General features: G+C 35.8%; 1 protein-coding gene across 3 annotated transcripts in view; it reads right to left on the reverse strand.

The window, feature by feature from the left end:
* The window catches only part of LOC150075326 (lysine-specific histone demethylase 2-like), a 362,688-nt gene that overhangs the window by 229,865 nt on the left and 108,497 nt on the right, over nt 1-24,326 (reverse strand). For all 3 annotated transcript variants that reach the window (XM_090389224.1, XM_090389225.1, XM_090389223.1), the window contains exons 7-9: nt 19,631-19,781; nt 10,266-10,349; nt 2,226-2,346 (exon numbers count right to left, since the gene is read on the reverse strand). In XM_090389224.1, the coding sequence (XP_090245350.1) occupies nt 2,226-2,346; nt 10,266-10,349; nt 19,631-19,781 (356 nt within the window). The remainder of the gene's footprint in view (nt 1-2,225; nt 2,347-10,265; nt 10,350-19,630; nt 19,782-24,326) is intronic.

Here is a 24,326-nt window from a genome sequence, read left to right on the forward strand (position 1 = left end):
TTCTATTGTAACATCAAATTGTAATTGTAATATTTATAATAATGGTAATTGTAAGCATAATTGTAATATTGATAATTGTAATATTAGTAATTGTATTCAAATTTGTAACCCTTTCTATTTTTGTTTCCCCAACAGTAGAGTCTGATGACTGGTATCGGTATGATACCCGAAACGTTACCTTATGTATAGTAGTTTAGACGAATAGCTTAATAAACTATATCAATAATTTCACGTGGTATAAGAGTGGTATATTTAGTAATAATCTTAATGGAAAACAACCACGTAATATCTTTTCCTAACTATATTAAATGTGTTATAAAAATTATTTGATATGACTAACATTGTACAGTCAAGTATATATAAACACAGCACATATGATTACAACAGGTAAATATTAATACAAACTATACATGGCTAAGAAAGAATAAGAGTTTATTCAGCAGTGCAATGTATAATGTTGCTAAAGGATAACTGATAACATTACTTATAGGAATTTATTGGTAACTATCAGTAATTGATGAAGACAGGAAACTGCAGTTCATGTTTGAAAACACTTGAAAAAATTTAATTATAAGAGCACAGACAGGTTAAACTGGTGATTAATTTTTGTCAACTATTTTAAACTGTTTTGAAATTTTTGATTTATTTAAAGACACTTCGATATTACTACTAAATGTGGAAAAGGCTTTTTAAACTGAATGAAAGAGGAAGCTTAACAAACTGTAGCACTACACATCATATTATTTTAAAGAAAAGGAATGTTTACATCAGCAAAATGTTAAGTTAAAACTTAATACTTGTGCATAAGTAAATGATGTTCACAGTATTCAAGAGCTTAAAAGGCGAACGAAACTTTATTGCTAACCTTTTTGTGTACGCGTGTTAACTATTAATTTTTTTTTTTCAGAAATAAATTTAATTAATATGTGTGGACTTCATTTAACTGAAAACAATTGTGCCATTGATATTCAGACAGGTTACAAAAGGAGCTAGATTCATCTATCTGGGTTATAGAATCCCCAAAACTCAGCTAACTTTATTATTTTAAATAAGAGATAAATGGGCTAAAGAATTGGATAAATAGATACCTTAACTTTACATTAAAGTTAATACAGCCACAGCAGGGATTCTTTAGATAAAATAGACTGAATACAAGTGTCACACTCCTAAACACAGTTACAGTAACAAAAATTGTTATCCAGAATGGCTATGGAACAAGTCTTATTATAGTTATTAGTTATGTTGTTTTGGTTTTTTTTTAGGAGCATTAGCAGCTTAGGCCATATTGCTCCGGGATATGCGGTGGCCATTTCCTGACCTTTCCGCAACATCCGTATTTGGTGGTGACGGGCTCGAACCCCGGTCTAATCAAGAAGCGTGTGCTACGCACTGCTGCTCCTTCCCACCTGGCTACGGAGGCGCCGTTATTAGTTATCTGAATTTTTATAATAACTGTACGGTATAAGCTTTAATAAAATATTCCAGTAATTAAAAACATGAATTAATTTAAGTATCCAGACTATAAAAAAAAAAAAAAAAAAAAAATACTACAGGCAATCTCTGTATGTACAGTAGTGCTCTAATTTTGGCTTATGAAAAGTGTATCTGCAATCATTATTCTTACTGATTTCAGAAATAATAAATTTTGGGAGCTGTGCCAAATGATTTTATTGTACACAGTAAATAGTCAAACTTACAGTGAATTTTTTTCTTAAAAATACTGAGGTTCCAACATTCTCATCTTTTTCAAGCAATTTGCTGATTTCCAGTATTTGTGCTAAAGTTAACACAACTCTTTCTTTTATCTCCACTAAATGATGTGTAAGCTCGAGTCATTTTCAAAGGATGTTGAAAATATTCAGTGATAATATACACAAAAATGGCAAGGCAACATACTTTTGCAGCACATACAGTAGTTTACAAGAACCACTAACATTCATATTGGCAGGGACATATTGGCAGGGAACTACAAGTAAACATGAAATTAAGGGAAATAAAAGCGAACTGGCTCCAACTGATGCTCGACTGGTCTAAAGTTTTGCTTTAACTAAACATAGTGATGTAATGAGATGATAGGAAAAGTTCTGATTGCTGGATAAATACACTTTACTGTATTTATGTATTTAGGAAGTGGAGCAGTAGACACAATGAAGTACATGCTTTTTAATCCTGGGGGAGGCTGCATGAACAAATGTCAAATTAATATCATAATGATAATCACAAACCTGCTGTATTCCACAAATTCCTTTACTTCATCAGGTTCCATGACATCTGGTCGCATGCAAAAAGCTCTTCTTTGCTGTGCTGGTTGATAGAAAGGTTCTAACCATGGATTTGATCCTGGAACTTATGAAAGTAATTAATATAAATAACAATCAACTTAGACTAAGTATTTATTAATAATAAAAAAGTGGTAATAATCTATAAAACAGATCAGTGGTTGGCAACCTTTCAGGAGTGGTATCACTGATTTATTCTAGTGATGGGGACTCCAGATGTCCTATTATTCTGCAATAATGATACCCCTTAAGGTGAATGGAAGATTTTGAAATGCATTGGAGAAATCACTTTGAAACAAACTAGGATATGGGCAACTGTCTGGCTTTTGGCAACTTTCATGTTAATAGCATGTTGGGATGAGCATGTGAAATCATTTCCACTTTCCATTTGTGCTACCCTCAGGTGCAGCCTTCAGCACCAATGCCATAGCATGGCATTGGTGCTAAATGTAGATTAACTCTCAGCATATAAAAAAAAAACACTAAGACCATTTTAACAAACAAATTAAGAAGAATTCCCACAGAAGCTTCACTGGTTCTTTATTTGTCATGTTATTTCTATTTGATAAGATGACCTTATTTTTTAATGTGCTTAGTAAGAATTTTTCAAATCATAATTAAACAAACTCCAGGTATCAAAACAAAACTATTAAATTTTTAAAAAACACACCCATTAACTGACTACTAAACAGACTTTACTGGCTGTAATTTTTAATGCTACACAGGACCATACAAAGCTGTTTTGGTGGTGAGAATATAAACTCAGAACCACATACTATTAACATGAAACTTATAATAAGCAGTTACCACACTGATTCATCCATAAGTAGATTGCTGTGGGAAAAGTATACCAGGGCTTTGTTGCTCACTGAATTTACATTTTTGAAGATGTCTGCCAAAGTTAAAGGGCCCATGAAGAAGGAAAATTAGGTACCCAGCTGACATATTTTGATATTTTTGCATAAAATATATTTCAATATTAGAACATTAATTTTTTACTGTAGTGTAAAAAATAAAATGTTTTACAGTAGAGCATTGATAATTCAAACTAACTGGCCAACTGGTAACTAACTGGTTCAAAAGTCCGAGCCACACTAGGGGTAGCTCGGACTTATTAAAAATACAATTCTGGAGACTAAATAAAAGGTTTAGTAAGTTTAGAAATAAAAACACTAAGTTGTACTTACATATTTTTATTCATAGGTAAAAAAACAAATGGAACTTTCAGCCACAATAACACATATGTATAGGCCTTTAATGAAAATAATTACTTATTTTTTGCTGCACCATTTTCGAACTTCATTTCTTTACTGCCAGATCTCTCTCTTTTCAGCAAGAACAGTTGAGTTGGACAGTATTCAGTTTGTTGCTTGTACCTGGCCCCCCATGGGTAGCACAGTTGGTAGAATCACTATCCTCCCCACCCTGGGTAAAAGACCTGAGTTTGAGTCCCATCAATGATGGGAGGAATTTTTATGAGCCTTTTTCACAATGTGACTGAGTTAGTCAGTCTCAGGCGAGGGTAGCATGGTTTTTCTCCCTGAAACTCTGGTTTTTCATCCAGCAAACAGAAAACCAACCACAGAATATGCAACAAACCAACAAACAGCATCTTTGAGGGATAGATCATCAGCTGTTCTCATAGTTTTTTTTTTTTTTTTTTTGCACCATCATCTGAATCAAGTTTTGATGTGAACTTTAAATTTCTTCCTTGTTGTTTTTAATTTCTGTTATGGTTGACTTTCCAACCTCGCAAAATCTTGCTAATGAAGACTTGCTTTCTCTCTTTGAAAGTCTGTTTAAAATCTCAATCTTTGATTTAATTGTTAAAAATTTCTGCTTCCTTTTAAAAGACGAAGAAGAAGACCATAACTTCAGTACGGTAACATAAAACTCTGTAAATGTTCAGAATCTCTTCATCCCTGGATCTAAAATTCATAAACATTTTACTCCGTACCTCACTTGTGCGCATCGTGTCAATTGGAATTTCTGTGTGCCGTATTCTTATTTATTGATTGACGCTTATCTTTTTTTTTTTTTTTTTTTTTTTTTTTTTTTATTGTTTTAGATTTCACTAAAAAAAAAAAAAAAATGTCAGTGAACAGAAATATCAGATTAAAAAGTGTTATATTTAGTTAGTATATTAAATAAGCTATGTACATAAGCATAAATTAATTTTTATTTTGCAAACCTGTGGATTTATTCTTCTGACTTCTACGTATCATTTAATTTTGTTAATTGGTAAGGTAAAATAAAAGTATAAATTTGTGCGTTATATCTTCATTTTTATAGCCTGTAGATAATATTCCTCCAATTTTCGCTTATTACAATTGCCATTTAATAGAATCGAAATTCAATTTGCAAACAAGGTCATCACAATAATTGGTGCTTACTGTAATTATTTTATGGCATAAGCATAAAAAAAAATAATAAATGCTGGCTTGTTCGGATTTTCAACACTACTATATAATTTTAATAAGTAAGAAAGCAATGGTTATGCATAGAATAAATACAAGATTTAAAAAAAATAATGTAATTTAAAACAACTCTACTTAAAAATGACTACTCATAATGTAAACCAAGAATTAATAAAAGTGGTAAAGTGAATGTGATTATTATGACAGAGAAACTCAATAAGAGTTACCTAAATGATGATACAGATTAAGGTTTATTTGGGGTGATAAAAGGCAACAGAGCTTTAGATTTTTGTACAGATTGTCAGTGATGAACATCTCTGCTAATTGAAGAACTTGAGAGAGAGAGAGAGAGAGAGAGAGAGAGAGAGAGAGAGAGAGAATGTGAACATGTGAACCTAGTATACCAGTTCAACTAATTCAACCTCATTAGTTGACTGGAATGAGTGAACATCTAAAGTCTGAATCTTCCAGCAGACAGCCAGTAAGAATGAAATGTGCCATTTCTTCATGTGATTCTTTAATAATAGTGACACAATGTAATGGGTTAAATCTTTGCAGCACTCATTGAGCAAAAAAATATGTACAAGGAAATACATTATTGCTGCAGTTTAAAGCATTCATTATAACAAAATGTTTCATATTTAGTTATACACTGAATGATCACTGAATTATGACCATCCCTATGAAAACTGAATGCGACCTGTTGACCAAGTGAGGTACAAGAGTGTGCAGTTAGTTGACCTAGGTAGCATAGATAAGGTGTCAGTGGTTCAGTAGGTAGTAAAATTCCAAGCATGATGAGTAAAAGGAAGGATTTATCGGACTTTGATAAAGGACAGATTGTGGCAGCTTGACGAGCTGGTACCTCGATTTCGCAAACGGCTCAACTGGTGGGGTGTTCGAGGGCTGCCGTTGTTAAAGTGTACCAGGACTGGCATCAAAATGGTTAACCAAAGGCAAAACTGCAAAGGTCAGCAAAAGGTGGGTGTTAGAGGTGAGCGCCGGGTCCGAAGTTTCGCACAGGCAAACAGGCGCAGCACTCTTCAGGAGCTGACCACCCAATACAACATGGGTCAACCCTGAACAATATCTGACATGACAATGCATCACGTGTATGGGCTATACCAGCAGATGACCCTTACGGCATCCTCTCCTAACCAAGGTTCATCGGCGTAAAAGACTTGCCTGGTGCAAAGAGCAGGCAAGTTGAATGTTAGAAGATTGGAAGAAGGTGTGCTGGTCGGATGAGTCACATTATTTACTCCACACCGTGGATGGTCGTGTACAGATTTGGCATCAACAACATGAGGCTCTTGATCCATCAGACGTGGTATCAAAAGTGCAGGCAGGTGGAAGCGGCTGTATGGTGCAAGGCATGTTTCAATCGCAGGAACTTGGACCCTGGTGCATATGGAACAACGTATCACCGGTCTTCAGTATCATCAACTGTTTGCTGGCTGTGTACACTACGCTATGTTACACTTTTTCCCAAATGGTGATGGTGTAGTAGTAGTAGTGGCATGCGATTCAAGAAAGCAAGTGTATGAGCTTGTGCAGCATAAGCCAAAAAAAAAAAAAAAAAAAAATTCACACAACCATTCCCTCGAAATCTTTGTCCCATTCATCCTTAAATTTATTTAACCTATCAACTTCCACAATGACAGATGGAAGTTTGTTCAGGCAATTAACCACCTGCTGGCTAAAGGTAAATTTCCGCACATCTATTCAACATCTGTCCTTCCTTAATTTGAATTTATGCCCCCTTAGGTTCGTAATCTGAAAAAGTGGAAGAATCCCTTCAGAATTCAGCGGGCTCAACCCATTCAAGGCCTTATACACCTCAATCAGATCACTGTGCAGGTGCCAAGTCTCCAGCCACTGCAATTTGCAGAACTTAAGCCTCTCTTGGTAAGAGGATCCCTTCATTCCTCTCGCCAATCTTGTTGCCCTTCTCTGTACACGCTCAAGTAAATCTACATCCTTCCTAAAATGAGGCCTCCAGACCTGTACGCAGTACTCAAGGCATGGCCTGACCATTGCCTTATACAGAGGGACAATCACCTCCTTTTCCCTGCTAGAAGAATTCCTATATATCATTGACAAAACCCCATAATCTGCCCTGACAGCTTGTCTGCATTGCTCAGAAAACTTCATATATGACTGCACAATTACTCCCAGGTCTTTTTCATTTTCTACCACCTTAAGTGCAGTACCACACAGTTGGTACGTTTCTGTGGGGTTACTTCTACCCATATGCAGTACTTTGCATTTATCAAGGTTAAACTTCAGTTGCCACTTCTCGGCCCACCTGCCCAAATTTTCTAGATCCTGTTGCAGTAGCACACTACCATTACTGTCATTAACAACCCTGCCAACCTTTGTATCATCTGCAAACTTCAACACTAAGTCCGATACACCATCAATATCATTGATAAATATACAAAACAACAGTGGACCTAACACCGAACCCTGTGGGACTCCACTAATAACATTAGTCCAAGAAGAGCAGCACCCATTGATTACCACCCTCTGTCTTCTCCCACTCAACCATCCTTTTATCATTTTATCCATTATTAACTTATCCTTAATACCCTCTGCTCCAATCTGTACAGTATTCTTCCATGCGCAACAGCATCAAAAGCTTTCCTGAAATCCAAGTATATGGTATCAAAATTATTTTTTGCATTCAGTTCCTTTGTAACCACATTATAATATCCTATCAAATTTGTCACACAAGACTTTCCCTTAACACACCCATACTGTGTCTGAATTATTGCTGCAGTCTTGTGTAGATGATCCTGCAATGCATCTTTAACCAGTGACTCCATTATTTTACCTGGATCAGAAGTTAAACTAACTGGTCTGTAATTACTCGTGTCACCCTTTGATCCCTCCCACTTTGTGAATTGGGGATACATTTGCACATCTCCAGTCCGTGGAGACCTCCCCTGAGTCCAAGGATGCTCTCATAATTATAGCTAAGGGTTTGCTTACTTCCTTTACTGTCTCCTTTAATATAACGGGATAGATCCCATCCACCCCAGGTGCCTTTCTTATGTTTAACTTCAACAATTTCTCCTCCACTTTGCTCTAAGTTATCACAAAATCATTAAGCACCCTGCTACGATTTGATAACCTTCTGCCAATTTCAAACCTTAATAATTCCTCATGTGTGAATGTAGATGCAAAATACTCATTCAGTTTGTTTGCTATCTGAGCAGGATCATCAACAGTTGACCCATCGATATCAAGTGGACCAATCTGATTCATCCCCTTCCTTTAGAGTTTATATAAGTAAAGAAATCCTTGCTGTTTTTCTTAGCATTCTTTGCCAAAGATTTCTCGTAATCTGCCTTCGCCTGCCTTTGTGACTTGATTACAGACTAACTTATATGTGCCATAGGCTTCTGTGTTGCCTGATAAGTTATATGCATCGCATGAATTTTTCTTCTCTGTCACAAGTCTCTTTTTTTTTTTTTTTGGTAGTTGTTGGCGCATCGGCATCTGTGGCCATAATGCACCTCCCAAGGTTTTTGCAGTACTCTGATCCAAGCCCGAGGCGGAATTCGAACCCGCGACCTTTGGGTTGCTAGGCAGGTACTTTACCCACCCAGCTAGCCCGGTGGGCGTCACGAGTCTCATTAGTTCATTTGATAACCATTTAGGCAATATTTCTTAATAGGTATAAAATTTTAGTAGCTTCTGCGATTAATTCCTTGAATCACTTAGAATTTGCTGTTGGTAACATCATCAGTTGATCCCACTGTACAGAATTTAAAAACTGTCTGAGACCACTGTACTCACCTTTACGGAAGCAAAACCCCTTTCCTTTACCCCTGATGGTAATTTATCTTTAAGTAAATACCACATCAGTACACTGATCACTGCCACCTAGTGGTTCCTTTATCTGCAAATTCTTAATACACGAATGATCACTGCTGATAACCAGATCAAGAGTATTACCCTCTCTGGTTGCCTCTCGAATATGCTGCTGCAGAAAACAATCATCCAATAAATCCACAAAAGTCTTACTAGTGTGTGAGTGACCAACCCACAAGTTCCAGTCAATATCTGGGAAGTTAAAATTCCCCATTATAAGACATTCTGATTTTACTGGCCCACTCTATTTCTCTGTACAATTGTTCATTGTACTCATTCGAGTCATTAGGCCTATAACACACTCCTACTCTTATTTTTGCTTTCGCAGTGCTTATGTCACACGAAACTGACTCAACGGTGCAATGTTCATCTATATCAACTGGATGCACTTCTTTTGATTTTATGTTTTTCTTAATTAACAACATAAAACCTCCTCCCTTCCTATCCTATCTATCCTTTCTGTACTACACATTGTACTCCCCAAATTCCAATTCTGTATTCCTAATATCTGTGTGACACCACGTCTCTGATATCCCAACAATATCTGCCTTTGATGTCTTGACCAACACTTCAAATTCATCAAATTTATTTACTATACTTCTAGCATCGGTATACATGCAAGTATACATGCACTTATTCTTATTCTTAGTTACCCTAGCACATCCCATATACCCCCCTGTTTCACGATGACTGCCATCAGTCCCTGAAACCCCCAGCACCCCTCGCTCCAGGCCGCTGCTTATTCTAATAGAAGTAGTGCAAGAATCACCTTCACCTTTGCCTGCAGCTACTTTTAACCTTTTAGTCTGTGAATCCCCCCAAGCTAGCAGTTTTTCGACCCACCTAACACTGCCTCGATGCTTAACACTGTGTCTTCCAAGATGACAATGCACCGAGCCATCGGGCACTTGATGTGCCCGATGGCACATCAAGGAACACAGTTCTGATTTCCAGCATATTAAATGGCCTCCGAACTCCCCCGATATCAATCCCATAGAGCACTTGTGGGACACTATGGAACGGCATATCAGGTGTCCGTATACAACAATCACCTCCATACCTGCATTGCTGACTGCATTACACACAGCTTGGTTGGCCATACCTCCCGAATGCTTCCAACATCTTGTTGAATCCATGCCATGTCGGATAGCTGCTGTACTGAGGACAAAAGGAGGATCTACGAAGTATTAGGTAGGTGGTCATAATTCAGTGATTACTCAGTGTATTTCACTTGTTATAATCAAGTCCAAGTTAAGATGGAATTCTGGAAGCAATTACTTCCATATGTTAGCTCTTAGGGGCAGCAAAATGAATGGAACCTTTTTATGTAGTGGAGTGGTGGCAAAATGAATACAGTATTAACAGAACTTTATCATGTAGCTGGAAGGAGCAGCAATTTCTTGTTTGCATGCAGACACTCACAAGTCTTGAAAAAGACCTGGTTATAACCAAAGTATTTCCATATTTAAATACTATGAGACCACTTTAATATAATATATGATATAATATATTAAATATATGATATATTTAATACAATATAATAATATATTTAATATAATTATGACCATCAATTTAATAATTGATGGTCATAAATAATGCTTATTATAGTGTGATTTTCATTATAGACTGTACTTGTAATAAAGGACTCACCCATATTTTAATAACAGAACAGTTTTTAACAGAAACTTACCTGCTTTGTTTATCCTAGAACTATCACCAGTTGCTTCATAAGTAAATTTATTATGATCAGCAGATACTCCATTTACGGTATTATCTAATTAATATAATAAAATAGAAAGTAATTCATAATAAGAAAAATTAAAGGGACTGACAGAGCACTCTGCCAAAATGAGAAAAACATGCAATACTATGTGGTTCATCACAGTAGCTGAACCGTGTTGAACCCTATCATAAAATTCATATCCTTTACTTATATCTAATTTTGATAAAGAGGCTTTCTGCTCTCAGCAATACTGAGGACTGACTTCTCAACCCATACAACTTGGGCTTGGTCAAAAGACTATAAGTTATTTGAAAAGAATGAATGACAAAACTAATGAGCACAAAATTATCAGCACTAGGTAAAAAGCGGTCACCAAAAACTGGAAGTCAAAGCCAAATTTTGGAGCTGTGATTTATATTGGTGACTACAACAAGGATTTTACATTCAACTTAATTTAAAAAGATATTAGCATTTTAGGCAAACCATAGAAACTGGTATTTGTCTCTAAGCTGAATATGAACCCAAGCCACAAGTGGCTGAGTATTTGGCCCTTGGTCTTCAGTGAGAGCATAAAGTCTCTCTGTGACTAAAACTGGATATAGATAAAGCACATAAATTTTTAAAAATACTTTGATGAAAAAGTTAAAGCTTTTTTTCTTTTAAGAATATAAATTTTTTTCTTTTCAAATAACTGAAAAGTTTTATTTGATAAGAATGAGTGATAAAACTATCAGCATAAAATTATGCTGATAGTTTTATGCAAGGGCATAAAATTATCAGCACTAGGTAAAAAGCAGTCATCAAAACAGCCAAATTTTGGAGCTGTGATGAATTTACACTGGTGACCACTACAAGGATTTTCCATTCAATATACAAAATCAATGTCATCAAGAATCAACTGAGAATTGTATCTGTCTTAAATAAATATGTAAAAATACATATTTATTTAAGCTAAAAGGCAGGAATAAACTATATTAGCTAGAAACGTATCTCAAGTCAAGATCAAGCAAAATATCCTAGATGAGAAAATTATTAAAAATTTTATATATATAAATATAAATGAAATATACTGCCAATTATTAACAGAATACATTGAATTGCACGCTGTCAGGGATTAGCACTGTTCACTATATTAATATATAAAATTTTTAATAATTTTCTCCTTTAGGGTATTTGTGCTTGACTTCAACTCAAGGTTAAAAAAAAAAAAAAAAAAGTAAACTGCAGCCATTATCAACCCACTGTAGGATGGAGGCCTCCTCAACAATTCATGCTGAGGGAAATGGACCACAATCTACCACGCTGGTCCAGTGCGGGTTGGCAGATCGACCGTATTTAGCAGTCAGGGGCTTAAACCCCGGTCTACTCAAAGAGCGTGTGCTACTGCACTTCCGCTCCTGACCACTTGGCTATGGAGGCTTCAACTCAAGGTACATATACAGTGGATTCCGGTTATTTGGGCCACCGGTTAATCGGGGCAGCCGTTTATTTGGGGCAAATCTTAAAAAACAAAAACCAATCGAGAAAATAGCCAGGGTTTACTTCGCTTAATTGGGACAAAATGCCGTTTAATCGGGGCAGGAGACCTCAGCACTGGAGATTACCCTACGATTGTCTCCGACCGTACCAAGTAGTTCGGTCGGATTTCTGGAGGTCACAACCATAAAACAATAAAAACAATTAGCAGTCACCTGTTTATTGGGTTTTTCTGTTAGAGCAATCTATCATAAACAGACAGTAAACTCGATCTTATTGAATTTGCGATAATACCGACAGCTGGAATTCTGTGGGTTATTATGGTAAAATGTGTTTACACTTCCATGGAATCTTCAATCATATAAAAAAAATAATTTTCAGAAGAATCTTCTCTTCATTCCTATTTTTAAAGCTTCCTAATTTGTTACTCCGTTCTCACTTGCACTTGTTGTGTTACTTGCAATTTGTGTGTGCCCTGTTCTTTGTTATTGATTGCTTATCTTTTTACTGTTTTAAATTTCAGCCCCCACCAACAAATGTCAGTGAACAGAAATGTCAACTAGTTCGTATGTACATATTACAGTACGTATTAATTATTCCGTTTATCACGTATATTCTTCCGATTTTCACATATATTCTTCCGATTTTCACGTATCATTTAATTTTTTAATTGGTAAGGTAATAAAGGGTAAATTTGTGCTTAATATATTTTTACTTTTATAGCCTGTGGATAATATTCCTCCTATTTTCGCTAATTAGAATCGTTTTTTAATAGAATTAAAATTAAATTCACAAACGTGATCATAATGACCGGCGCTTACTGCACATCATATAGTGAACGGTACTTTACTATTTTGCGTTCGTCGTAACGTGATTTGATTGTACAGTGAACTAATTGTAAAGGGGGGGGTCCCCATTGCATTTTTAACTTTTTTTTACGTGAAACTTCGGATAATTGGGGAAGCCGCTTAATCGGGCCAAAATGCACTAGTCCCGATATGTCCCAAATAACCGGAATCGACTGTACTTATCATTTGGTTTAACTATTATAGTTTATTCCTGCCCTCTAGCTCAAATAAGTGTGTGGAGAAAAAAAAAAATGAAAATTAACAATCTTCAAAACCTGGATGTTCATTATGATCAGGATGAACATCCATACTGAATGAGCAAAACTATATCTAGCTATGAAATTAGTGAGAGAGAGTGAGATTTTCCATATACAACTCCATTTTACAGCTTTTTCAACTTATATAAACTTTTTTGCTTCAAGTTATTTGCCCATCCATATGTAAAAGATAAGCTTTCAACAGGTTGTCAGTGTCCCTAAAAACAAGCAACATAACTTTTATCTATGGATGAGTGACTTGTATGGTTTACCAATAAAGTGTCTCTCTAATTGTCTCTTATAGTTTGAGTGATAAATGTGATGAAAATTAGTGAAAGATCAAGGTTAAAAAAAAAAGAATTTGGAAACAAAATGAAAAAGCCAACCTTTAATATAAAATCTAAAAAGACAGTTTAAAAAGTATTGTTTACATTTTTATACATTAAGATGCTTTTTAAATTGACTTTTAAATGATACTGCACTGACATTTTGATTTATTTAATTTATTTATTGAGAAAAGACATTTCCCAGTGAGCAAGACATCCAGTGAATTCTTCCTAAAACATTTAATTCAATGTAGTAAGTTTTCATTTAAATATCAGAAATTAAAAAAAATAAATAAAAAAAATGACAAAACATGGGGGGGGGGGAACCTGACAATAAGTATGGCATCCTACATAACAATAATAATTCTTCCAACAATAATTAAACAGAAAGCAAAGTTAAAGAAACTCAATTAAGACACTGTCATCAATATAGTACCAAGTAACAAACCAACATGCTGTCAAAACTGTTTTCCACTGCTAGTTGACTGAGTGAAAAATATTCAATCTTGTCCCATTTTTAAAGATAAAGGCTGAGCCCTTTCCCTCACTTCAAAAGTTGGATTTAATATTTTAGAATATGTGGTATGTTGTCTCAAAAAAATATACAATTTAAAATGGAGATTGACTGACACAGAAAGTCAGTTAATCAATAAGAAAGCCATCAGTAAGCAGCTTAAGAAGTGCAAAAAAAAAAAAAAAAAACTGGCAAAGTACAGTGCATAAGACTACATGGTGATTTGAAAGTCTACCTATTTTTAGAAAGCATTGATGGAGTACTAGAGGACATAAATGCTTTAAGCAACTATTGATGATGTCACCAACAGATTGCCAGATTTTAAAGGGGATAAAGAGAATATTATTATTCATGTGGGGACTAATGATATTAAACATACACGATCTGACGATTTGTTGGAAAAATACAGGACCATGCTGAGGAAATGTCGCGAGCTAGGCCATAATGTCTATGTGTCTGCAATTCTGCACAGACACGATAGGAGGGATTATATGTTAAGAGCCTTGTGGATTAACTCAAGGCTTAAAGGAATCTGCAAGGCTTTAGGGGCTAAATTTCTATCAGCATGGCCCACACTTGTAGGTAGAAGGAATTTGTTTTGTAGAGACGGGATACACTTAAACAAATGTGGTGCAAAAGTTTTTGCCAGTATTATTGAGGATACCTTAAAGGTTCAGGGAAACTGCTAGTTAGGGGGGGATGTGGGTAATACTGACACGCGTTTATCTGATAATACTGGTCAAAGTAACTCTTGCACATACCTTAAGAGTTCTTATCTGTTACCCCAACTGGACGTATTATCTAGATGTTCTGGGGGCATAAATGTTTCACGTGAGCGGGTAGCTAATATCAGGGAAGAGAGCCTAAAAAACTTCAAGAGTTGTGTTAGGGTTGTTAAATATACAGGAACAGTAAATCTTAATTGCTTATACAGTAACGTTACAAGTGTCGTCAATAAAATGAGCGAATTCGAACTGCTGGTTAAAACAAGTAATGCGGACAGAGACGTGGCTTACAGAGACGTGGTGCCACCCAGAAATTGGGGATGATGAGTTTAAGTACGGCTTGTATAATGTATTTAGGAAGGATAGGGTAGATAGAAGGGTGGTGGGGTAATGCTTCTTATCAGAAGCAGCCTGAGTGCGATGATAGCTTTCCCGGATTCAGACATTTCACATGCTAGTATAGAGTCTGTATGGTGTGAGATAGTTGGAAACAAAGGTATAATGCGAGTAGGAGTAATCTCCAGACCAGGTGATTGTGAAGATTATGACAAAAGCCTCTACATGCAAATGGAATGGGCAAGTAAGTGTCAATGCCTTATTATGGGTGATTTCAATTTGCCTCTAATTGATTGGAGTAAATGGGAAGGAAACTCGACATGGGGAACAAAATTTTAAAATCAACTAGACGACTGTTATTTGTATCAACATGTCAGGGAAAGTACTAGAGAAAAGAATATCCTAGACCTCATCATCACACATGAATCAGATGACATAACAGGGCTGATAGTAGAGGAACCAGTAGCAGGAAGTGATCACAGAGTTCTACGGTGGATGATGACGAGAGAGGTAGCAGAAGTAAAAGGCAAAGGAATGGGTTTTAATTTCAGAAAAGGAAATTACGATGCCTTAAGGTACTACATGGCCTCTATTAACTGGGTAGATATCGTGCAGAAAATGAATACATTTGAACTGTGGTACACTTTTAAAACATTAATCACAGATGCCTTGAATGCATATATACCATTAAAAAAATACTCCACGAGAAGGGTTCCAAGTTTGATGAATAGTGAAGTTGCCACATTACTTGAGCAGAAAAAGGTGGCATGGAAAGGTTACAGAGCAATAAAAAGTACTGAAGCCTATAACAGCTACAAGGTGATGTGTAATAGAGCCACAGAAATGGTTCGACAGGCAAAGGCAGTTTATGAGAAATCACTAGCAAACAGAGCAAAGAGGGAGGATAAAGAATTCTTCACATATATAAATGCCAAGAAGAGCAGGACAAACCAGATCGGACCTTTACGTAAGGGAAAGGGGATAGCATTAAATACACCAGCTGCCATTGCAGATGAACTCAGTTATTTTGCATCGATATTTACAAATGAGAAACCTTTTGTGGCAATGGGAAATTGTGGGAGTGAAGTTGAAAAATATGTAATTAATGATATTGAAATTTCGCAAGATTATTTAATGAAAAAACTTTCGAGCCTACAGACCAGTAAGGCTCCTGGAGTTGATGCAATATACCCTATAATCTTAAGGGAGGCGGCAAGCGAGTGCATTGAACCATTGAGGCTAATTATGCGAGCATCACTAGACTCTGGGGAGATTCCCTTGGATTGGAAAAGTGCAAATGTATCTCCCATACATAAGGGTGGCTCTAAAAGTGAAGTTGGAAATTATTGACCTGTCAGTCTGACTTCAGTAGTAGGGAAAATCATGGAGGCAATGATCAAGGGTGGAATTCAGGATCATTTGGATCGAATTGAAATTCTAAAGGATACTCAGCATGGTTTTGTAAAGGGAAAATCATGTTTAACAAATCTGGTTTGCTATTTCGAAAGGGTCACTCACGAGCTGGATTTAGGGAATAATTTCGACATTGTTTATTTAGATTTCAGCAAAACTTTTGACTCAGTCCCACATGAGCGGTTGCTTTATAAGCTGGAACAGGTTGGAAACACTGGGAAAATCCTTAGATGGATAGAAGGATGGCTTCAGGGCAGGAGGCAGAGGGTTGTGATAAGTGGCTATTCCTCAGATTGGGTTGATGTAAGAAGTGGGGTTCCCCAAGGATCAGTATTAGGACCACTGTTGTTTTTAATTTTCATAAACGACATTGATGAAGGGATAGAGGGCGTGATGTCTAAATTTGCAGATGATGTTAAAATTAGTAGAGTAGTTAATGATCACTGTCAAGCTGAGCTTCTTCAGAGAGACGTAGATAGACTTCAGGAATGGTCAGAAAAATGGCAGCTATGCTTTAATCCAACAAAGTGTAAGGTATTACACCTAGGAAACAGTAATCCCAAAATAACTTATTCACTTGGTGGAGTTCAACTAAACCTAGTACTGGAGGAAAGGGACTTGGGTGTTACGATACAGTCAGACATGAAATTCTCTGAGCATTGTAACCAGGTTGCAAGGAAGGCCCATGGTGTCCTATCGATGATCTATCGAACTTTTGCAAGTAGAGATAGGGACGTGATAATCCCATTATATAAGGCTTATGTTAGACCACACTTGGAATACTGTGTTCAAGTATGGAGACCGCACCTAAAGAAAGACATCGAGCTTCTTGAAAGGGTGCAAAGAAGGGTAACTTGCCTGGTGAGATCGGCAAAAGGGCGTCCTTATGAAGAAAGACTTCGAATATGTTGGTTGCAGAGTTTGGAAGCTAAACACCTTAGAGAAGATTTGATTGAGGTGTTTAAGGCTCTGAGAGGCATCAGTAAAATGAATGAGGCCAAAATTTTCAAGATTATAAATGATGCTAGAACTAGGGGACATAAATTCAAGTTACGGGGGGAAATGTTTAGATTGGACTGCAGGAAGTTTTATTTTAGCCAGAGAGTTATAAATTACTGGAATAAGTTGCCTTCATGAGTGGTAGAGGCAGACAGTTTGGGGAAATTCAAAGGTCATCTGGATAGTACTTTCGGGTAAGGGAAGCACATAGGATGATAGGTTTAATTTCCTTTTTTTTTATTAATTATTATTATTTATTTATTTTTTGTTTTTATCATTGTTTTGTTCGGATTTTTTTTTTTTTTTTTTGGCTGGTGCAGCATAAGCCATAGGCTTTCTTGCACCATGCGGCCATTACTAATACTAAATACTAAATGTCTGTTAGATAATTTCATACAAATTACATATATATCACATATATCAACATTACAAATTGATATTGATATGGTTTTGGGTATAAACATGCCATTTGTACCTAAAAACCACAATAACAGGGGAATATTATGGTAGCTTTATGTCAAAGTTAAAAGCTGCAATTTGGGAAAAAAGAATAGAAAAGCTGAGTCACAGGATTTTATGAGGGCTGTATAAAGAATGATCATAATTTTTCATGAACAACTGTACTGCTTGCTGTTTCTAGGTCAGCTGTGGAATTCACAACCAAACCAAGCTGCATCATGTAGCAACTGCACAGTTGCCTCTTGAATGCCAGTTTATGCCTGAATGCCATTGCATAGGCGAGACTGAACCGACGTCATACATGAGGAACAGTATGCTCCTCTCAAATTTTGTTTCCATCTAGAGAAAACATCCGCTGAAGTGTATGAAATGTTAAAAGAGGCTCATGGTGAATGCTATGTGTTTCCATATAGCAAAGCTAGCAGGTGGTTTAGAATGTTTAAAGATAGACATGATTCAATCACAAAATTCAGCTCCTGACAAACCTCCATGCAAACTTGCAAAAACAAGTTCACATGGAGGTTTTTTCAGGAGCTTCAATGGATAGTTACTGAATATGGTGAGGTTCTGCACAAGATGATAATGGCAGATAAGACATGACTTCATCGCTCTGAACCAGAAAGTAAGCAACGAAGCTCTGTTTGGAAGTCCACATCACCGTCAACAAAAAAGCAAAAGTTATGGTTTCTGAAGAAAGGTTATTGTTATCTCTTTTTTTGACATTCAAGGAATGGTTTACCGGCATGTTATGCCACATCACATGCCTGTTACAGGACTTTACTATAGAACTATAGTGCACAATCTGCAGGATCACATTTGTCGCAAACAACCACAACTGCATGCAGGTGGATGGATGCTGCAACATAATGCAAGACTTCAGGTTGCTCATACTATCATCAAGTACTTAGCCAGCATTAGTGTAAAACAAGTTCGTCATTCACTCTACAGCCCTGACCTCGCACTCTGCGATTTTTATTTTATATTTCCAAAGTTAAAGGAGCTGCGAGGAAAATATTTCCACATGGATGATAATAAAGGTATGTTGTGAAAAAAAAAATTATAATCATTCTTTATTGAACAGCTCACATACTTCTCCAAGTCAATGCACTCATTGTTCAAAAGCCAGATCATGTGTGTTAAAATTCATTAATGTGGATTTGAAAAATTAAATCATTCCTCATATAGCTCAGATTTGGTCCCACCCAAGTGACTATTATTTGTTCAAAAACCTCAAGTACAATCTTCTTGGAACTAATTTTAAAGATGATGAACAGCTGAAAGTAGCTATAGATGAGTAGCTGTGGAAGTCTGGTTTGATGGACTGTTTTTTTTTTTTTTTTGAAGGATTAAACTCTTTGCAGATTAAACACAATAAATGTATTACACTTCAGAGTGAATACATTGGGGGGGGGAACCAAAAACAGTTTTGTACCTGTCTTTTATACTTCATTCTCAGAATTTTTGACCACCCCTTCTAAAATTACTTTTTAAAAAGGGGACTGCTTAATGTCTGATAGTCTGTGTAAACAAAGTCAAAAGTTTTCCACTGCTGCAAAAAAACATTTATCAGTTTCTTCTATGCCACCTCCAAATTTCTGCAGTAGACTAGCTCCATCAAAAATCCTTACAAAAAATAATTACACAGATTAGGTTGTGAAAAGGATTTCCCGGACTTTGAAGAAACTCTTACTGTGCATGTTTCAACATTACTCAAATGGCACACTCATTTTTTCTTGGCAACTGTTTCTCCCTAGATATCTTTTCACTCTTAATTCTTTCATTCAAAAATAAAAGCAAAAAATGAAGTTGTTAATGAAAAAACTGTACAAAACCATAGCAGACAGAACTGCTTACCATTTTTTTTTTTGTTTCATAATTAGGATGCAAAAGTTTATTATTTTGTAAAATCATATGACCTTCAACATTCTTTTTATATAGATTATAATTGTTATTATATTAAAATCAGTAATTACACTTACTCTGGTTAATTCTACAACTACTGCAAGTTGGACTGAGACCTACACCATCTGGATAATATTCTCTCAAAAACTGGGCAGCAGGAGAATTTTTAAGGAGAGAAGGTTGAGTAAGAAAAACAATCCAACTTGGTTCTTTTACTGCTGCAACTCTCTAGCAACAAATGAATATTTATAATTTTAATATTTTGAAAAAGTTTTGGAATTTTTACTTATAGAAGTACAGTAAACATTTCTTTTAGTAACAAGAAATCTTCTTAGACTTTTATTTGGTTTATGTTATACATTTTAAAATATTAGTAATTATCTAAATGGATTAATCCTTTACAGTCTAGCATAATTTTCACTGTCTTCCCCATGCAGTCCAGCTCTAAAAATCAAAAAAAATGACTAGATGGAAGCGGTGTTCAGAAATTATTTATTTTTGGATTCACACGAACTAATATATAAAACAGGATGAAAAAACAGTTTAAAAATATTTGCCACATTGTTCAAAAGATAATCAAAAATAGTACATTAGAGAACTGACTTTGAATTCCTTTTGTGGGTGGGTAGACATGAAATATCCAAACTATCTAGAAATCTCTTCCAGCTAAATACATTCTTGACAAACTGAATTCTCTCTGTCCATTCCTCACACCAATATTTCTTTATATCAGTTTTTTCATTTAGCCCCTGTTGATAATAACATTGAAAAATTTCTTTAGTTCATTTAGTAAAAATGAAATCCAGTCACATCATATGAAACAGTTGGAAACTATCGTATTTGTAAGAGGTTCCTTTTTAAACTCAATTTGTTCCATAAAGATCTAACAGTTTATCAATTTCACCATAAGAAAGGCCTTTATAAGATCTTGATGACAGGTCTAAATACTTCACTCTAACACAGAGTATAAATTACTTTGACTTCTACACTGAAAAAAATAACATCATCTGCCATTAACAACTGAATATAAACATCAATAAACTTAGTTTTTCAGATTGTTTATATGAAGTATAAATAAATGGCAGTACAACAGGAAAACAAATTTCATAATAATGCAGATGCTAGTTTCACATTGGACTTGAAGGGGGGGGGGAGGAACTGCCTACTATTAACAATTGAATATAAACACTGATTTAGTTTCTTTAAGATTCTTTATATGAAGTATAAATGGATGGCAGCACAGTAATTGAGCCAGCACACCAGGAAAACAAATTTCATAATCAGAAATGTTGACAGTTACACCAGTTGAGATTTTGAACTTGAAGAGGATTATCTATCTATGTTCGACTTAATATGGCAGATCACCGCCTTGTCGTTCCCATTTTCCAAAGTTGCCGGACATGGGCATGTTCAGCTTTCAAATTTCTTTCTCATGGCTGATAGTGCACTTTCCTTCCATGTTTTTTCTAGGGCGTCCTCGCCTTCTCTTCCCTTGTGGTATCCATTCATATATAATTTTAGGCCATCTCACTTCATTCATGCGAAGTAGATGTCCAAACCATCTCAACCTCATATTTTCTATTTGTTCTATAATATCTTCATCTGCGTGCATACATCGTCTTATTACCTCATTCGTTATCCTCTCTAGCCTAGAAACCCTAGCACTCCGATGTAGGTAGTCCATCTCCAGGGATCTAAGCTTCTTTTTGTCATTGTCTTTCAGTGTCCACACCTCACATCCGTAGCAAAGTACCAATTCCAATATGTTTTTTAGTTCTACAGGAGATATTGTTGTCCCACCATATAGAGTTTAGGACACTAAGAATCTTCCTACTTGGATGAATTCTTGCGTAAACTTCCTCTTTCCCCAATCCTTCTTTAGTTAATCTAGATCCAAGATATTTGAAAAAGTCAACAGGTTTTAGATGTATCGACTGTGTCACTTTCAATTCATCAGGATGTTCCACTGTGCTTAGGTATTCTGTCTTTGTATTGAGGCCCCATTGGTCATAAGTAAGATGCAATTTTCTCAGCATGTATTCTAAATCATAAGCTTCTTGTGCAATGATAACTTGATCATCACAAAATTTAGACTCCAAAGATATCTGTCATTAATTGGTACTCTCATTCCATAATAGCTTCTTTTCCATTGTTGTAGAGCACATTCCAAGAAAGCATTAAAGGTTGTTGTTTGTTGTTTAGGAGCATTAGCAACTAAGGCCACATTGCCCCGGGGATATGCGGTGGTCATTCCCTGACCTTTCCGCATCCTCCGTATTTGGTGGTCACGGGCTCAAACCCCGGTTTAATCAAGGAGCGTGTGCTACACACTGCTGCTCCTGCCCATGGAGGCACCTACATCCTTATCTCAGACCCTTTGTTGGATAGATTGAGTCAGATAAAGTATTCCCAACTTTAATATATTGTTATTATTGTACAATTCCCTAATCAATTCCACAAGCTCTGGATCAACTGACATATTTTCAAGGGCATTCCATAATTCCTTTCTTGGAACGGAGTCATAAGCCTTTTCAAAATAGAAAAGGGCAAAGAAGGTATCTTTTATTCTTTTCTCCATCAGCTGTTGTATAACAAACAGATTGTCCACACAAGAGCGACCTGACCTAAATCCACTTTGTTCTTCACTTATCTTATCCTTTACCTCCTCTCATAATTTTAACTGAAGCACTTTAGAGTGTAGTTTGGACATAGTACAATTAACACTTAAACCTCTATAGTTCCCTGGATCCAGCTTATTTCCTTTCCTTAATATATAGGAAATATAACTTACTTTCCATTCATTTGGTGTTTTCCTTAGCTGTTTACATCTGGTAATCAGCTGTGCTAACAGATCAAATAGACTTGATGGTCCATATTTAATTAGCTCTATCGCTATGCTCCCAGGGCCTGGAGATTTTTTGTTCTTCATTAATTTTGCAGTCAAGGACTTGATGTTTTGTAATTTCTATCTCCCTATTATTTTGATAGTATGAACCAGAGTTATAATGCTCAGTACGTTCTACACTGATAACAATATTTGTAAAAGAATAAGAGAAGTTTACTTCAACATGATAAGTAGAACACTTCCGTATGATACTTTCCAGAAATTAAAATGGAAACAATTAAAAATAAATTTAACACAATTAAAAATTAAGTAAAAAAATAATTTAACGAAAAAAAATTGCAAAACGATTTTCCTTCCTGAAGCTTACAATGCTTTTCGACCATATGTCATGATCACAGAAATTAAAATTACTGAATAGGGGTGAGAATGGAACTTAATTCCATGCTCACCCTATTTTTTGACTTAATTTTTAATTGTGTTAAATGGATTTTTAATTGTGTTCGTTTTAATTTCTGGAGAGTATCATACAGAAGTATTCTACGTATCATATTGAGGCAAACTTCTCATTCTTTTACAAATCTCCCTATTATCTACTGATGGAGGAGTAATTATGCTCTGATACTGTGATCTTTTGTTTAGGAGGTTATTATAATGATTTTCCCATGTTGGCATATCTATAAAGTTCTTATTCGATCGAGATTCATTTCTTTTCAGTGCTCTAAAGCTTTGCCAGGCTTCGGATGACTGTGTTCCTTCTAATGAGCTGTCAATTTCTTTGTATCTTTTTTCCCATGCTGCATTCTTGGATTCAGCAATTTTCCTTTTAACTGCTCTATTACACCTTTTGTATTCTCCTCTATTTTCCTGATTTTTATTCATTAACCATTTGTTACAGGCTCTTTTCTTTTTTTTCACCAAATCTCTACCTCCTCATTCCACCAATACTGTTGCTTATATTTGTGATCAATTAGGCCTAGTGCTTCGTTAGCAGCCTTGTGTATGGTGGTTTTAATGTTGTTATATAAAAGATTCACCTCTTCTATTTCTCCAATGTGAGATAGGTGGTTCTGGAGTCTTTTCTGGTAAAGATCTTTAATACTGTCATGAGATAGTAGTTCCAGTTTATAAGCAATATTTTCTTGTACTACCCTATTGTCTTTACTGACCGTAGTAGGTTTCACTTGTCCTTTATTCTGGTATTTGTATAATATATCTGCAATCAGCATGTAATGATCCAACCCACAGTTGGCACCTCTTCATTTACCCTGCAGTCTTTTGTTGTCCATACTGACTTCTGGCGAGTAATTATAAAGTCTATAATTGATTTCTGTGCTGGAGTGATGGCCGTTCCTTTATATATCTGTGAGTGTTGAAAAAAGGTGTGAAGAATTTTCAGGTGGTACTGTTTACAGAAACCAATAGGTCTCTCACCATTGTCATTCACAGTCTCTTCTCCAAAGCGACCCACTACATCATCATTATTTTTTGATCCAACCCGTCCATTTAGATCTCCTGTCAAAACTATTTGTCGGTTCTTCTTGACCAAATCCATTTGTTCATAAAGCATATGGTAGAACCTATCCTTTTCAGCATCAAGCACATCGTCTACAGGTGCATATATACCCAACATAACCATTTCCTGCCCGTGTATGTTGAAAATAACTTTAATGCATCTTTCATTAATTTGATCATAGTCTCTAACAAATCTCTCTAGTCTCTTACCCACTAGAATACCAACACCTGCTTTAGCTCTTTCTGATTTCTCAACTCCACTTCAGTAATGAGCATATCTCCAATCTGTTCATTCCCTTTTTTCTTGTTTTGGTCACGACAAGAATATTAAGGTGCATCTCTTTTGCTTCTGTAACCATCTCTTGTGTCATGTGTGAGTTTCCATGGATGTTTCATGTACCAATATGAATAGTCCT

This window comes from Mastigoproctus giganteus, chromosome 14, assembly GCF_048544385.1.
Source record: "Mastigoproctus giganteus isolate SK-2022 chromosome 14, ASM4854438v1, whole genome shotgun sequence".
Taxonomy (NCBI): Eukaryota; Metazoa; Arthropoda; class Arachnida; order Uropygi; family Thelyphonidae; genus Mastigoproctus; species Mastigoproctus giganteus.